At 38.4% G+C, this 18775-nt stretch overlaps 1 protein-coding gene across 1 annotated transcript in view; it reads right to left on the bottom strand.

The window, feature by feature from the left end:
- DPYD (dihydropyrimidine dehydrogenase) overlaps positions 1-18775 on the bottom strand; it is a 962084-nt gene that overhangs the window by 105643 nt on the left and 837666 nt on the right. The window contains exon 20 of the mRNA XM_008264835.4: positions 15360-15539. Within this exon, the coding sequence (XP_008263057.2) occupies positions 15360-15539 (180 nt within the window). The remainder of the gene's footprint in view (positions 1-15359; positions 15540-18775) is intronic.

The following is an 18775-nucleotide window of genomic DNA, read 5'->3' as shown; positions in this document are numbered from 1 at the left end:
CTGATGGCCTTGTAAGCTTACTCTATGTTAATAAGGAGTGTCTACAGTGACAATGGACTAGTTCCCTGACAATGATTGACCACAAATTCCATATATTTATCTTTGTTACACTCGGGACTTACAGTAAATGGAAAGAAATATGTAATGACAAGATTTATAGCACTGAAACAATAAATTACATTCTATAGCTCAATTGTACTGGACATGTAATGAAAACAACCAACACCCACCAGCAGAGGACCTAGGGAGGGGTTCTGCTCCTGGTGCTGAAATCAGAAAAACTGGTAATCAGGAAACACTACCGAAATGAATGAAAGATGTACGGCAACGCAGCTATGAAAGGCATGGCCCTGACATGGTTTGCTGGCAAGAACCCACATTAGACTGGCCGGCAAGCTGTGGGGTGTTGGAGTGAAGGCTTCAGTGCACTTCCAGTTAGGAGTCAACTTTTCAACCAGCACCTAAGGGTGCAAATGAAAGGATATTCTATGGGTCACTAGTCCTGATCTCAGGGTAGATTGTAGTCATTATCTTCTTAGACACATTTCTAGGTGTCACCTGTGACTCTGAAGTACAGAACTATATAAAGTATGGATTTTAAACATTAGGAAGATTGTTTTTCAATATTATACTGCACAAAAGAGAGTGATTATTTGAGAATGAAGAGACTAACTACATCAATGTATGTACTAAATGAAGTAATTAGGTTTCTAAAGAGAAGAAAGCAGATGGATATTTCATCAGGATATCTAAACTGATTTTGTGAGAGTGTCAATTATTAATAAAATTGAAGATAACTTGGGCTATACTTCCTCAAACTCTAGGGTTTTGGCAAAGTTGCTTAATAGCAGTTATCATTAATACTATTTTGATTTTTAAAATAAAGTATACTTTGTTAGGATTTTTATTGTTATTTTCGATTTTCTTTTGATGAATTAAATTCTCCATGTCTTATTTAAAATAACAGACATTTGATTTTTTTTAAATATTAAAGTGGTACAAAATTTAATACAACTCAAATTTCTTTGACTCTACATTTTTAAAATGACTCCTTTGACTCCTATAATTACTAGAAAATTATATCCTCAATCTAATATTTGCTTTATTTAAATGGGCAAATGTACTGAACCAGAGTTATAACAAATACATGTTTTTCTCAGAAAGAGTCTCAAGGGTATAGCTCAGAATTATACAGAGATATTTTGTTTTACGCAATGAAATGATGATTAGGAGAGAATGACACTGGGAAAAAAGCTAACTAGTTTGATATAAATGTCCACTGATATTGTGGAGTTCTTTGAGGAAAGGCAATGGATATGTTGAATGCTAAAATTTGAATTCAAATTTTAACTGTAGGCCTGTAGTAGTAATGTTTTATTTGAAAATCTTGAATCTTAACCAGAACGAGAAAAATACTATTTTTTTCATGGCTTAAAAGTAACATCAAAATTAATGTGTGTAAGTTGTATTGAAGATGAAAAGCACTTTTACAGAAGTTCTAAGTATATAATTAATATTAATAAAGTGCATTCTGATTAAAGTAGTTATATATGATGAAGTCTGAGGAATTATACTTAAGTACTTACTTTCATGAATGTGACAAAGGAAATAATTACATTTATGCTTGGCAATTAGATATCAATTTTATGTGGTAATGAGAATTGGGGAATCACAATTTTTAAAAAGCTTGTTGGGTGAGGGAAAGGAACTAATAGAAGAATGGCAAAGTAATGAAAATATTGTATAGTTTACATTTCTTTTCAGGCATGCAATAGTGGACAGCAATGAGAGAGTTGCAGTGATTACAAATGCAAAATCACAATGCTGTTCAAATCTCTAGGCCCTGGGTGACCTATCCATGATCCACATTCAGATGTGGAAGTGGAAAGCCAAGTTCTTTCTGCAACTTCTCCTGTGTTGCTGGCCATGCAGGAACTGACAACTGATCACACACTTCTGCTGGCTTTGGCTTGGCATCACAAGCCTTCTCTACACAGGGCTTTTGGCAGGCACTATGAATTGACTAGACTTTTCCTGTGAAATGAACCTGGTTACCCCTGGGATGGGGGTGAATGAGCTATATCGGCTTATAGGGATTGTAAACTCTTCTGGTTATAAGCAGTGCAAAACACTCTGCTTCTGTCTATTTTAGGAGCAATGATAGACCACTGTGTATTTGATGAGCAGAAGTTAATTGTGATGAAGCATAATTTATCAATTTTTGTTTTGTGTGGTTTCTGCTTTTTGTATCCTATCCAAGAAATTTTTCCTTGTACCAAGGTCACAAAGACATTTACTTATGTTTTCTCTTAAAAATTTATATTCTGAAGGCAGAGAGGATATGTTTTCTGCTCAGTTTTGCTGTGAACCTAAAAACACTTTAAAATCGTCTTACCTCACATTTTACTTCTATGTAGATGATATATTTAATAATACTATTGTGTGCTGTGTGAGGTAGGCATGAAGTTTGTTTTTAAAAATTAGGGGGGATGGCCAGCCAGTGACACGGCTCACTTGGCTAATTCTCCGCCTGCGGCGCCGGCACCCCAGGTTCTAGTCCCGGTTGGAGCCCCGGTTCGGTCCCGGTTGCTCCTCTTCCAGTCTAGCTCTCTGCTGTGGCCCGGGAGGGCAGTGGAGGATGGACCAAGCGCTTGGGCCCTGCACCCGCGTGGGAAACCAGGAGAAGCACCTGGCTCCTGGCTTCGGATCAGCGCAGCGCACAGGCTGTAGCAGCCACTTGGGGGGTGAACCAACGGAAGGAAGACCTTTCTCTCTCTCTCTCTCTCTCTCTCTCTCTCTCTCTCTCTAACTCTGCCTGTCAAAAAAAAATTTAGGGGGGACATTAATCCCAGCAATATTTGTTGAAAAGACTTCCCATTCTCCAGTGGACTGCTTTTTGCATCTTTGTTAAAAATCAATTGAGTGTTAAATGTGGGTCTATTTCTGGACTTTCTATCTGTTCCACTGATCTATTTGTCTATGCTAACACCAAAACACATTTTCTTGATTACTGTAAATTTCTACAAAATCTTGAAGGCAGATAGTACAAATCACCTAATTTTATCTTTTCTTTTCTTTCTTTTCTTTTTTTTTTTTTTTTTTTTTTTTTTGACAGGCAGAGTGGACAGTAAAAGAGAGAGACAGGGAGAAAGGTCTTCCTTTTCCGTTGGTTCACCCCTCAACGGCAGCTGCGGCCGGCGCACCATGCTGACCCGAAGCCGGGAGCCAGGTGCTTCCCCTGGTCTCCCATGCGGGTGCAGGGCCCAAGGACCTGGGCCATCCTCTACTGTACTCCTGGGCCACAGCAGAGAGCTGGATTGGAAGAGGAGCAACCGGGACAGAATCCGGTGCCCCAACCGGGACTAGAAACCGGTGTGCCGGCACCACAGGCAGGATTAGCCTATTGAGCCATGGCGCCAGCCAGTCTTTCTTTTTCAAGATGGTTTTAGTCATTCCATGTTCTTTCTAATGTAAATTTAATTTTTGTTATTCATGAAATTGTTTATTTAAATTTTTGAAAGGAGGTATCTTCCATCCTCTGGTTCATACCCTAAATGCCTACCCTAAATGGCTTAAGACAGGAAATTGGAACTCACTCCAGGTCTCACATGTGGATGGCAGGCACCCAAATATTGAAACATCACTTGCTGCCTCCCAGGGTGCACATTAGCAGGAAGCTGGATTGGAAACAGAGCCAGGTAGTTCCTAAGGCACTCCAATATTGGATACAGACATCCCAAGTCTTAACTTTGGTGCCAAATGGAAGGTCCCAATACAAACTTTAGAATCAGTCTGTCAACTTTTACAGAATGCATGTTGGGACTCTGGGATCATGATGTACACAGAGATCAATTTGGAGAGAACTCACATATTGATGTCTCTCACCACTGATTTGTTTTCTTTATTTTTTTCTTTGCACTCCTTTGCAGTTAACCATGTGCAGTTATTGCATTTTTTTCTAAGTATTTTATAGATTTTGGATGCTACTCTGAATGGCACTTAAAATTCAAATTTCCCACTGTTTTTGTTCCAGTTGGTCACAAAGTAACGTAATTGAATTTTGCATTTGTTTTCCATATCCCAGACCTTTGCTAAATTTACTTAATATTAACAGATTTTTTGGAGGTTCTATAAGGTTTTCTACATACACAATCTTAGCATTTGCAAATCAAGATAATTTAAGTTCTTCCAATCCAACCTAGATACAATTTTTTTTGTCCATCTTTCATTGGTTAGGACCTCTAGAACAACAGTTAAAAGAAATCAACAGACTGGGCACTTTTGGTCAGCTCATGATTTTAAGAGAACATAATCTGCCTTTTCAACACTAAGTGTGATGAATTTTTATAGATATTCTAATTGAGGTTTCCTTATATTAAAGAGTTGATGAGGGTCATTATTAAGAATGGATGTTGGATTTCGACAAGTGCTGTTTTTGATATAAAGACCTACAGCCAGGGGCTAGCGCTTTGGCGCAGCGGGTTAACGCCCTGGCCTGAAGCGCCAGCATTCCTTATAGGCGCCGGTTCTAGTCTTGGCTGCTCCTCTTCTGATCCAGCTCTCTGCTATGACCTGGGAAAGCAGAAGATGGCCCAAGTCCTTGGGCCCCTGCACTCACATGGGAGACCTGGAAGAAGCTCCTGGCTCTGGATCAGCGCAGCTTTGGCCGTTGAGGCCATGTGGGGAGTGAACCAGTGGATGGAAGACCTCTCTCTCTGTCTCCCTCTCTCTGTAACTCTGTCTTTCAAATAAATAAAATAAATCTTTTTTTAAAAAAGACTTATAGCCAGAATATATTGAAAACTCAATTTAAAAATGGTTAAACAATAGGCAAAAAATTTTAATAGCCATTTCCCAGAGGAGGATAGATGGATGGTCAATAAGGACATGAAGAGGTATACAACATTGGTTATCAGGGTGATGAAAATTGAAAGCACAAGATACTAATACACATACAGCAGAGTGGCTAAACTTTAAAAGACCAAGACTGTTAAATGTTGGCTGGAATTAGAAAGAATCAAATATCTATGCATAGCAGGCAGGAGAGTAAAATGGTACAATCACTTCAGAAATCTGTTTAGAAATCTCTTGTAAAGTTTATACATTTATCCTAACACGAGGAAATTATACTCCTTTGTACAACTCAAGAGAAATGAAAATATATGCTCATGGAAAAAGTCATATATAAAAAGAGCTTACAATATTTCTATAATATGAAAAAAGTAAAAGTAGCCCAAATATTTTAAATGAATAAATTGTGCTATGCTTATAAAACAGAAAATTGCTTATCAAAATATTAACTAATAACCCTAACAACATGAATTAACCTCTGAAACACTGTGTTGAGTGTAAGTTGCCACATACAAAAACATATTCTGTGGAATCCCACTTATATAAGAGTAAAGAGCATGAAGAAACTAAACTATGGCGATAGAAACCATATGGTGCTTGTTTCTGATTGTAGTAGGGGGACAGATAATGGCTGGAACGTGCACAAGCAAATCTTCTAAGATGTTGGCAATGTGCTGTACCTTGGAAGAGAACAGGATTTCATGGGTGTATGCATTTGTCACAACTCATCAAATGATTCATTTAGGACCTGTGTATTTTGTCTCTGCATGAATTACACTTCAATTTGGAAAAATGAAAAGCATTGGAATATAAATAGTAAGGAAGACAGAAAACTTAAAGTTCCTCACGGGAAATATTAGCATGCTCTTCTAAGTTTGCTATTATTAAGTTTTTTGTAATTGTCACGCTGTTGACACAATATGGGATTATTCACTTTAGGTACTTCTTTGTTCTCTGTGTTGGATAATTTGCCAGATATGAAAAAAATAGGTAGTTAGATATCAACATACAAAATTACTACAACCACATGGCAGTAGTTTTATGAAACTGTGTTACTTTTGGCTTAAAATAACAGAGTGATGCATTTGGTCATGTAGACACAGTGTTGTTTTCTATCATCAAAACAAAGCCTTGTTTTCCAATTTTTTATACAATCACCATGACAGCTTTTCTGAATTTACCCTAATGAAAGGTTTTTAATGAGCACATGTTATGTTAACTTATTAATATAACTGGTATATGTTTCATTTTGTTTAATACCTAACTGAAAGTAATTTGACACATTTCCTATTGTCTTTAAAATGACTGATATTCCTGAAAGGGCCTAGCTGGAATCTTAAATATAAATTAGCTTTCAATTTTCCCCCTAAATAAGAACATCACAGATAGTTTGTTCAGGTTAATTCTATAAACATATGGTATTGTGCTAGATACTTAGAAACTCAAGTACGGGTTAAGACATTTTCTCTTCTTTCAAAACACTCATCATACACAGCAGACTCATAGAATGGCAGATGTCCTAAACAGCACTCTAGCCTCAGAATCAGCCCTTAAGGCATTCGGATATGGCTGAAAAGCCCATGAGAGTATTTCAGGGATGGAAAGCCAAGACACTCTGGGGGAAAAAAAAAAAAACAACAACAACTAAATGAAAGATCTCCGCGAGTGAGATTCCAGTGGAAAGAACGGGTCATCAAAGAAGGAGGTACCTTTCTCTGAAGGGAGGAGAGAACTTCCACTTTGACCATGGCCTTGTCTAAATATGATCAGAGTTGGTGAACTCAAAAGGCTTCCATAGCCTTGGCAACTCATGACAAGAACCTAGGGTGATTACTGATGCCATAAACAAGAGTGTCAATTTGTTAAGTCAACAACAGGAGTCACTGTGCACTTACTGTCCTTAATGTGCTGTGCATTGTGATTTAATGCTATAACTAGTACTCAAACAGTATTTTTCACTTTGTGTTTCTGTGTGGGTGCAAACTGTTGAAATCTTTACTTAATGTATGCTAAACTGATCTGTATATAAAGAGAATTAAAAATGAAAAAAAAAACACTCATCATAAGCTACAGCAATAGACAAGAAGACACATAACTAGAAGATAATATAATACTTACAGTACCACTTACACAAGAGGACTCAAAATGTTTCTAGAAAAATGGAATTAAGATATAATTCTATTTTGGTTTTAAAACATAAGTAACTGAAATCCCAGATTGGCATGTGGCCTACTGGTTAAGATACCAGTTGAAACAAACTTGTTACACAGTGGAATGCCTGTGGTTGATTCTTGGCTCTGGTTCCTGATTACAGCTTCCTGCCTGTGCAGGCCTGGGAGGCATCTGGGTGTGGTTCAGGGGGTTGGGTCTCTGTCACCTATGTGAGACAGAGGGTGAGTTCCCAGCTCCAGGCTCCATTCCCATGACAGGCCTGGATGTTGCAGCATTTGTGAAACAAACCAGTATGGGAGGTCTCCCACTTTTGCCTCTCTGCGTCTATCTCTTTGTCTCTGAAATTCAAAACATTGAAATCCATCCATAGTTTTTTCATAATATGCATTTCCTATGAACCTTTTGAAGTTCCTTGTATGAACAAAGGCTTATGGGGGAACAGAGAAAAGAGTGATTCTACTTTCCTGGAGGAAAGTGAAGAGAATCATAGATGGCTGCACAAAGGGAGTAACATTTAATGTGTATCTTGAAATAAACTAGTGATTGACCAATATTCATTCAGCAATTCAGCTACTGTACCATTGTTCCTATGTGGTAGACACTGTTAAAAGCTAGCACACGACGGCGCCGCGGCTCACTAGGCTAATCCTCCGCCTTGAGGCGCCGGCACACCGGGTTCTAGTCCCGGTCAGGGCGCTGGATTCTGTACCGGTTGCCCCTCTTCCAGGCCAGCTCTCTGCTGTGGCCAGGGAGTGCAGTGGAGGATGGCCCAGGTGCTTGGGCCCTGCACCCCATGGGAGACCAGGAGAAGTACCTGGCTCCTGCCATTGGATCAGTGCGGTTCGCTGGCAGCAGCGCGCTGGCCATGGTGGCCATTGGAGGGTGAACCAACGGCAAAGGAAGACCTTTGTCTCTGTCTCTCTCTCTCACTGTCCACTCTGTCAAAAAAAAAAAAAAAAAAAAAAAAAAAAAAAAGCTAGCACACAGCACATGATTTGTACCCTCAAGAAGCTTTTAATCTAGGTAAATTTTGCCAACACAAGAAGGCATGAAGGCTGCTCACTTGCCTCTCTATTCTGATTCCTTCCATCTCAGTTTGTTAAACTATATGCAAACACAAAAAAAGACTCTAAGTTCAGAGGTTCTTTCTTTCCTTTTATCTGATTTTCATTTCTGAAATAATGGAAAATGTAATGAGTGACTCATTAGGATTAGGCTATTGAGCCACGGCACCGGCCCTCTTTACCTTTCAAGGCTCTTAGTACTCCTGCTCTCATTCTAAGCCCAAAATGGCAAAAACATTTCTTTCCTTGGTTTTTTGATTGTAAAATCTACTGTTCAAATATTGGAGTTCCTGGCCGGCGCCGCGGCTCACTAGGCTAATCCTCCGCCTAGCGGCGCCGGCACACCGGGTTCTAGTCCCGGTCGGGGCGCCGGATTCTGTCCCGGTTGTCCCTCTTCCAAGCCAGCCCTCTGCTGTGGCCAGGGAGTGCAGTGGAGGATGGCCCAGGTGCTTGGGCCCTGCACCCCACGGGAGACCAGGAAAAGCACCTGGCTCCTGGCTCCTGCCATCGGATCAGCGCGGTGCGCCGGCCGCAGCGCGCCTGCCGCGGCGGCCATTGGAGGGTGAACCAACGGCAAAGGAAGACCTTTCTCTCTGTCTCTCTCTCTCACTGTCCACTCTGCCTGTCAAAAATAAACAAAAAAAAAAAAAAAAAAAAAAAAAAAAAAAAAAAAAATTGGAGTTCCTAATTTCTTTCACATTTCTCAAGCAAATAATGCCAATTATTTTGTTTTCTTTTTAAAAATTTTTTGTATTTATACAAGGCAAACAAATTTCACATACTTTATGTATACAAATTTAAGAGCATAATCATACTTCCCACCCTCCATCCTTCCTTATTATTTCTTTTAATTTTTACAATGATATGCTTTCAGTTTATTTTATAATCACAAGCTTTAACCCTGTACTAAATAAAGAACTCAACAAGTAGCAAGTAGAAACATCACTGTTCCACAAGAGTATAGATAAGGGATGTAAATAATAATCAAATCTAAAAATGTCAGTTTTGCTAATATACATTTCTTGTAATCTGTATATTAGTTTATAAAAATCAGGGAAAAAACATAATATTTGTCTTTTGGGTGCTGAATTATTTCACTAACCATATATCAGTTACATCCATTTTGATGCAAAAGACAGGATTTCATTCTGATTTCATTCTTTTTTTAACAGGTGAGGAGTATTCTATACTGTATTTATACCACATTTTCTTTATCCAGTCATTAGTTGATGCACATCTGGGTTGATTCCATGTCTTAGATATTGTAACTTGAACTGCAATAAACATGGAGGTATGGATAACTGTTTCATATGGTGATTGTATTCCCTTTGGTAAATTTCCAGAAATGGGATGGATGGGTCATATGGTGGATCTATTTTCAGATTTCTGAGGAATCCCTATTCTGTCTGTCGCTCCCCCTCTTTGTGGAGGAACGACACAGGACCCTGTGTTGTTCTTTCGTCTGCTCGGCCCTCCCCGGGTTTGCTGCTGGTTCTTTCCGGGTTGGCTACCGTCCCTTCCACCTCCGTGGAAGGGCGGTTCCCCTGCCACTTTCCCCACTTCCACGGGGGAGCGGCACACCGCCGGCCAGCTTTCTTGGGGGCTGCACAGGTGTTCCTTCAGATAGATGTTCCTGGTGCATGTTGTCTCTCTCCTCCTTTATAGTCCTCTTCCACCAATCCCAAGTCTGCTACCCACACGCTGAGTATGCTGCTCTCCTCCAATCAGGAGCAGGTCCTGCTGTTTATTGGTTGAACTGGAGGCAGCTGTGTAGAAGCTGTTTCCTCCTTTTCCAGCGCCATATTGTGGGAGAGCAGATGCATAAAATAAGTCTTAATTCGAGTAACAGTCTAGTCCCAGTTGCTCCCTACACTGTCTTCCATAATGATTGCACTATTTTATATTACCACCAATAGCGTATTATGGTACATTTACCCCCACATCCTTATCAGCATTGATTTCTGTAAGATAGCCATTCTAAACTGAAACTTCATTGTGTTTTTATTTGCATTTCCCTGATGGATAGTGATCATGAGCATTTTTTCATGCATCTGTTGGCCATCCAAATTTTATCCTTTCAAAAATACCTGTTCATGTCTTTTGCCCATTTCTTTACTGGATTTTTTATTTTGTTGTTGAGTTTCTTGAGCTCTTTATAGATTCTGGATAATAATCCTTTATCAGTCGTGTAGTTTGCAAATATTTTCTTCCATTCTGTGTGTTTCCACTTCACTTTGCTGAGTTTTTCCCTTTAGTGTGGAAGCTGCTTAGCTTGATGTAATCTCATTTGTCTATTTTTGCTTTTATTGCCTATGCTTCTGGGTCTTTTCCCAGAAGTCTTTGTCTATGCCCATGACCTGCTGAGCTTGCCCAATGCTTTTCTCCAGTGATTTGATGGTATAAGGTGGCAGATTTAGATCTTTGATCCATTTTGAGTTGATTTCTCTATAAGGTGTAAGATAGTGGTCTTGTTTCATACATTTGCTTGTGAAGATCCAATTTTCCCAGCACCATTTGTTGAAGAGACTGTCTTTTCTCCAGTGATTGATTTTAGCTCCCTTGTCAAACATTAATTGATTGTAGATGCGTGGATTAATTTTTGTGGTTTCTATTCTGTTTCATTGGTCTACATTTGTCTATATTTGGGCCATAACTAGGCTGTTTTGATTATATTGTGTATATATTGGTCTACATTGGTCTATATTTGTGCCAGTACCAGGCTGTTTTGATTATAACTGTCCTGTAGTATATCCAGAAATCTTGTATTGTGATGTCTCCAGCTTTTTTTGTTTGTTTGTTTAAGATTGCCTTAGCTTCTTGTGTCTCTTGTGTACCATATGAATTTTGAAATAATTCTTTTTAAATCTGAGAAGAATGTCATTTGTATTTTGATTAAGATTGCATTGAATCAGTACATTCCTTTCACTAGTATGGACATTTTGTTGATATTAATTCTTCCAAGCCATGAACATAGAAGATTTTCCCATGTTTTTGGTATTTTCTTCTATTTCTTTCTTTAATGTTTTAAAATTTTCATCATAGAGATCTTTCACATCCTCGGTTAAATTTATTCTAAGGTATTTTAAATATTTATTTATTTATTTGAAAGTCAGAGTAACACAGAGGAGAAGCATGGAGAGAGAGAGAGAGAGAGAGAGAGAGAGAGAGAGAAGATTTCATTCGATGGTTCACTCTCCAATTGGCCACAATGGCCAGAGCTGCGCTGATCCAAAGCCAGGAGTCAGGAGCTTCTTCTGGGTCTCCCATGTGGGCACAGGGGCCTAAGGACTTGGGCCATCTTCTACTGCCATCCCAGGCCATAGCAGAGAACTGGATTGGAAGTGGAGCACCCGGGTCTCAAACTGGCACCCATAGGGGATGCAGGTCCTGCAGGGCAGGGCGATAACGTGTTGTGCCACAGCAGCCCCTATTCCAAGGTATTTAAAATTTTTGTAGCTATTGTTAATGGAAATAATTGTACAAGTTCTTTCACATGTCATTGTCTGTGTATACAAAGGCTATTGATTTTTGAGTGTTGATTTTATCTTCTGCCATTTGACCAAATCTCTTCTGAGTTCTAATAGTCTCTTAGTGAAGTCTTTTTTTTCCTCCATATATAAAATCAGGTCATCTGCAAACAGGGATAATTTGACTTACTCCTTTCCAATTGTATCCCTTTAATTTCTTTCTCTTGCCTAATGGCTCTGGATAAAATTTGCAGGACTATATTGAATAGCCATGGTGAGAGTGGGCATCCTTGTCTGGTTCCCAGATTTAGTGGAAATGTTTCCAACTTTTCCTCATTCAATATGATGTTGGCTGTGGGTTTGTCATAAATTGCCTTGATCCTGTTAAGGAATATTCCTTCAACACCCAATTTGCTTAAGATTTTTATCATGACAGGAAGTCATATTTTATCAAATGTTGTCTCTGTGTCTATTGAGATCATCATGTTTTTTATTCTTTACTTTATTAATGTGATATATACATGTATTGACTTGCATATGTTGAACCATTGCTGCATACCAGGGACAAATCCCATTGGTATGGGTGAATGATCTTTCTTATGTGGTGTTGGACTTAATTAGCTAGTATTTTGTTGGGAATTTCCACATCTATGTTCATCAGGGATACTGATCTATAGTTTTTTCTTTGTTATGTGTTTATGGTTTTGGAATTAAGGTGATTTGAAAGAATTCCCTCCCTTTCAGTTGTTTTGAATGGCTTGAGAAGAACTAGAATTAATTCTTGTTTAATATCTTGTGGAATTTAGCAATGAAGCCATCAGGTCCTGGGCAATTTTGTTTTCTAATACCACTAAACTACATAATTAGCCTTCAACTTTGAAGAAGAGTTTCTAGATAATGCTATATTTGTAGAAATATTTTTATTTAGGTACTGTTCATAAGCCCTTAATTAAAATACTTGGTGACAAGGTGTGGGCTTTCTGGCATATCATGTTAAGTAACCACTCAGGATGCCCATATCCTGTATTGGATATGGACTTAGCAGGACATCCACTTCAGGTCCAACCTCTTTGTAATGCACACCCTAAGAGGCAGTGGATGGTGGCTCAAGTGTTTACATTCTGCCACTCATGTAGGAGACCTGGAGTTCCTGGCTCTTGAGCTTGATCACCGATTGTGGGCCTTTGGATAGGAATCAACAGATAGAATCTCTTTATCTCTCTGTCTCTCCATCTCTCCCAAGTTGCATATCTAATAATAAATGAAACATCATATAAACCTAGCATTCTCACTATTAAAATCTGCTCATAATCACTGTTCTATTTGCAGGTTCCTATCTGCAACATATTTTCAACCTCTAGCCAGACCCACTGTGGACTGGGAACCTACATTTCTCACAAGCATCCCACATGCTCTATAAGAACCAGTATTGCTGCATGGTGTGGTACAGCTGATGACTGCTCTTCCTAGGGATTAAAACTATACACCTAACTTCCTGCCGTTCAAAACCACCTGAATAAACATTGCTTGGGGGCTTGAATCAATTAACAAGTAGGGTGAGTATATAAGTATTAAACATATAAAGTACTTGAAAGATAACATGACTAACTTGGCCAAATCCTTGTTTCCATAGACAAATTTTATCCATAGTCTCATTTTCTGTCCATCACTAGGCACTGCATCTTAATTTCTTCTAGATATATATTTCAATTTATTCTATCTTGGTCTACAAGTAAAAGATTAAGCAGAGTAACAAGTGTACTTTTCAAATACAATTTTCTTGTCTAAAGAGGTGAGCTATTTCTAGAGTATATACATCATCTCTCATTATCCCTATAGTATGAGAACACTCTAAGGAAAACAGACTATTCTTTTAGCTAACAAAAAAGCTTAACATGAGCTGTTTTCAGATACACACACACACACACACACACACACACACACACCAGAAGCACTAAGAAAGAACAATTAGGAAGATACCTGTATCCTAGATCTAGAATCCAGAGTATTGTGATTCACTACTGTGGATATTAGCCTAAAGGGTATATTCACCTATTGTTTTAGCCATGTCAGTCTCCACCAGAGAACTCAGAAGCACAAATCTATTACCAGACCATCTGCTTGTTCCTCAACTTTGTACCATGAATCACTAATATAATCACATAGACAAAAATTTTTTTTCTTTTAACACATGATAATGCTGAAAATTATACTTATGATTTTGATGAAGGCTGGGCTTACCAAAATAAAGTCTGAATCTAGATTCAGACTATTATAAAATCAACTTCCATTTATGTCATTGACACAAGTGTCCCCATCATTACCGATCTTTTATTTGAATATGTAAGTTTTGAAATGAATGTGAAAGTCCTTTAAAGATAAAATGTTACAATGCAAGGCAGCTACTTACATTTCAGCTCACATGGCAACCACCCAAATTTGAGACAACGCTTTTATAGATGGTCATAAATTATCATGTCAGAAACAATTTCCCTGAGATATTTACATTGAATGAGTGTAAAGTCATTTGTGAATTTTTTTTAAGTTATAAACAACTTTAGAGTAGTGGTAGTCATTGATAAAGGCAAGAACCCTCACTGTCTCCATACTGCAAACTAAGTTTATGATAATATGATTAGTTACACTAATAATGCTGCTTAGGCACTGTCTTGCTAATTACAATATTATAAATATTAATGTCACAGCCTTTCTGTTTGATTGCCACTCATAGAGTCATTCATCACGATATCTTCCTGGAACCGACATTGTAAGATTTTTATTTCCTTCTCTTTCTTCTTTTGCATTACTGGACTTGCAATCACTCACATTATTCCACAAGAAGGCCTTATTTTTGACTGTTCACAGAAGGGACAGTGATATTTTCCACTACAACTAGGCAAATGTAAGTCAGTTATATGATGTTACTCTCATTATTTCTGTGTCCCTATCCCAGTCATCATAGGCAGAGTCTCTAGGGTTTTTGTTTTCCATTCTTTTTCATGTGACCTGTTTCAAGTTAAGATTCATTTGAATTATTAAATGCTTCCTTAAAGAATCTTTTTATACTGCTTCTCTTTTTTAAAAAGTTAATTATTGATGTAGTGACAAGCTGAAAAGACTAAGAATTATAATTTTTCCTCCCCTCATTCAGGACTCAAGAAATGTCTTCTGACAATGGTTGTCTATTTAGAATAACACAAAGGAAATACAAAGGCGAAATTCTGAATGTTGTTTTAGAAAGGAGTTGCTAAAATCACTGTATTATACAAAATGTAAATATAGTGTACATTTCTTGGAAAATAGCAGTTAGTGAGAAAGTTGGGACATAACCTTTTGAGCCCAGGTTTAACCACACAGCAGAAGCAGTTACAAAAGATACTGATTAGATTTTAATTTTAAAAACTTCATATTATTCAGAGACTCCAGTGATTAGATTGTCTTTAAAATAGAAAGGTAATGTTATAATTTCCAGAGCTTGTTAGAGAATAAAGAAACCTCCAAGCTCCCACTGGAAAAAATGCCAGCCATCAGCACAATAAGCAAGAGCTTGGAGGCACTTCATACTACAAGCTTCAATCTTTTTCTTTTATATGACCCTGTGTTATATTGGTTTTATAAAAAGGTAACTCACAGAACCATCATAGAGCTGTAATCAAGCTCCTTCAGAATGGTTATACTGTAGAAATCACATCTAACAGGCACCACGTTTCCTCTGTTAGTGAGAATGGGGGAAGGAAAACAAGGTCTGAAATAGAATCTGAGCAAGGCAGAGTTCTCAAGAATCCCAAGAGAGTTGAACACATACCTTGCCCATGAGTTCAGCAATGCGCAGAACTGGTTTCCCTTTCTGATGACTCACGGTAGCTGGACTCTGTCCATCCCAGTCTTGTAGTTCTTCAATGCTTTTCAGATAAAGCAGGGCTTTGAGGCCAGTACAGTAGTCTTCAATCACAGTGAAATCCTGATTCTGAACAGCACTGCAAACCTAGAAAAGATGGAGCAACCAACCAAACGTCAAACCAAGAATGGATTCCCCCAGTGGTTTTACTTTTCATCTATTTAACAAATACTAATTTTACACATTTGGCACTGTTCTAGGCAAGCCAGATCAATTGCCACCTGGGGAAGCGGGGTACTGGAGAGGGAAGAACTGCAAAGAGACATAGGAACTTTCAGACACAATGAATATTTTCAAAAACTTGATGTGGTGAGGGTCTCCCATGTTATGTATATGCGGTTCAAGAATCGAACTGTGTACTTGAAGCATACACAGTTTATGCAATGTCAGATATATCTTAGTATAGCCATTAAAAATTTAATCGAATGGGTGGAATCTTCAAGGAGTCACATTAGGCACAACACATGAAAGGATATTTTAAGTCTTATTTTTCCTTTATTAGAATGCACTGCCTACAGCTATTTGTCATGTGTGGAGGTAGTCAAACTGAGGTTGGAGTGCTGTTTGCTCATTCAGTAAACTCAATCATCATTTACTCTACCTAGACCTTCACCCTCATTTGCCATTGTTTTCCACTGCAGTTCCTCACCAAGGCTTTTCGTCTTTTCCTCAAATTTGTCGAAGTCTTTCTTTGCCTAAGGCCATTCCACAAGATCTTCTCACTACCTAGAAGACCTTTCCTTTAGTTCACATGTCTATCTACCAACTATTCCTCAGTCTTGGTAAATGTCACTTCATCTGGGAGACCTCCAGAATTCCAGAATGGGCAATGGCTATCTTTTATTCAGGAAATTTTGACACATCATTTCTGCATGATTATTTGATTGACAACTCACTCCCCACTTGTGTGGAAGCTTCAGGAAGGAAAACCATCTTTATTTTGGCCACTGTGCTTTTCTAAGTGATTATAGCATAGGGTTTGTCACAGATTCATTCTTCCATAAATACTTATGGAAAGAATGATGAATAAGAAGAGGTTTGTGAATCTGAGTGGCTATATGTTATACAATAGAAATATAACAAATTTTGAGTTACGGGCGAATCAGAGAAATTAGGACCCTTCCAATAAAAAATGCTTATGATTTTGTGAATTTTGTTAGGATATGAATTAGAGCTTAAAGAATGTGGATTTAAACAGGCACTTCTAGATGGATTATTTCCAAAGATATGGCTCGGATTTTCATCTCACCTGTAGACTCCAGAGAATCATCTATAACTGCCTGTGGGTACTTTTTACCCAGTTGGCCCATCATAACTTCAAAGCCAAAATTTACAACATGTCATTGAATAACCCTCTTAATTTGTATTATACATTCATCAAATGAAGCAAATATTGAAACAAAACTATGCAAAGTAAAACTCATTTTTGGGGGTTGGTATAGTGGGTAAAACCACTATCTGTGATGTCAGCATCTCATATGGACACCTGTTAGAGTCCCAGCTGCTCCATTTCCAACCCAGTTCCCTATTAATGGCCTGGGAAAAGTAGTGGAAATGGTCCAAGTGGTTGGGCCCCTGCTACCCAAGTGGGAAATCTGGAGAAGCTCCTGGCTCCTGGCCCATTTTGGCCATCTGGGGAGTGAACCAGCAGATGGAAGAGCTCTGTCTTTTGTCTCTGTAACTCTGGCTTTCAAATAAACAAATATATTAACAAAAAACCTCATTTTTATCCTGCTTCCCAAATGTTGAATACCCATTCTCAGTATCCATGGAGTCATTCAAGGACATACATATCCCTCACCTCTTTGGAGATACCAAAATCTGCAAACATTCAAGTCCCTTATATAAAATAGTGTGGTCTCTGAATTTAAACTATGTAAACCCTCCTGTGTACTTCAATCATCTCTAAGCATCTTATAATACCAGATATGTACATTCTCTCTCTCTCTCATATCTCTCTCTCTCATATCTCTATCTCTATCTCTATCTCTATCTCTATCTCTATCTCAAACCTGAAGACATGCAGACAGACTGCTCTCGTAGGAAGTTCGGCTCCTCTAAGAGAAGGGGAACACTAAGAGTATAGTTTACAGGATGTATTAGTTTCCCATTACCATAATGAAATGTCTGATGCTGGGTAACTTTATAAAGAAAATAGGCTTATTTATCTCATGGCTTTGGATGTTCAAAGATGTGGTGTGAGTCACAGTTTAGCTCTGGTGAAGACCTCAGTGTGGATAGTATCACAATGGTGCAAGCATGTGCAGCAGCCAGAGATGATTGGTGAGGCAGGGAGCCAAACTGTGACTGGGCACTAACTGGGGTCCCACAAGAACTGTATTAATTGTCTCTGAGGGCACATCGCTGGTAACCCAACAATCTTTTACTAGTTCTCACCTCTTAAACTGAGGACCAAGTCTGAAAAATATCAACCCTTCGGGACAAACCACATCCAAACCATATAATAGGGTTTTTATTCTACTTCTTAAAGGATGAAAATAGTTATGATTTAGAGTATCATAGTCATTTACATTTCTGAGTAGGAAAGACTGACTTCTATGTTTTAAATGTTTGTCAAAATTGGCTGAATGATGGTGTGAAATATAAAATCAATGTAATATCTAATATGATGTTAATTATTATGGGTCAGCTAGTCTACTGAGTACTTTTTCTTTAGTTTTTATTTCATGAATGCATTTTTTTCATAGATACAACTTTAGAAATATAGTGGTTCTTTCCCCCTTACCTGCTCCCCTGTTCCCATCCCACCTGCCTCACCTTCTCCCATCTCCTTCTTCATTATGTCTCATTTTTAGTATGACTTTATATATAGAGGACCAACTCTATGCTAAGCATAGACTTCAACAATTTGCATTCACACACACACACATAACATACAGAGTACAGTTTGGGGAGAAAATTTGCAGTCGATTCTCATAGTATAATCATTAGGGACAGAGATCCTACATGGGGAGCAAGTGCACAGTGAATACTGTTGTTCCTTTAACAATTAACACTCTTTTTTAGGACGTCAGTAATCATCCGAGGCTCTTGCCATGGGCTGCCAAGGCTATGGAAACCTTTTGTGACCGTAAACTTCATTGGTATTTAGACACAGCCATAAGCAAAGTGGATGTTCTCTCCTCCCTTCAGATAAGAGCGTATCCTTTGATGACCTTTTCTTTCCTCTGAGGTCTCACAGATATATCCTCTGTGTAGGATATTTTTTGTCACAGAATCTTGGCTTTCCATGTCTGAAATGCTCTTGCAGGCCTTTCAGCCCAACCAGGAAGACTTAAGGGTTGATTCTGAGGTCAGAGTGT

This window comes from Oryctolagus cuniculus, chromosome 7 (assembly GCF_964237555.1).
Source record: "Oryctolagus cuniculus chromosome 7, mOryCun1.1, whole genome shotgun sequence".
In the NCBI taxonomy this organism is placed as follows: Eukaryota; Metazoa; Chordata; class Mammalia; order Lagomorpha; family Leporidae; genus Oryctolagus; species Oryctolagus cuniculus.
Note: the sequence above shows the minus strand (reverse complement) of the source record. Positions and strands in the feature narration are given on the sequence as shown.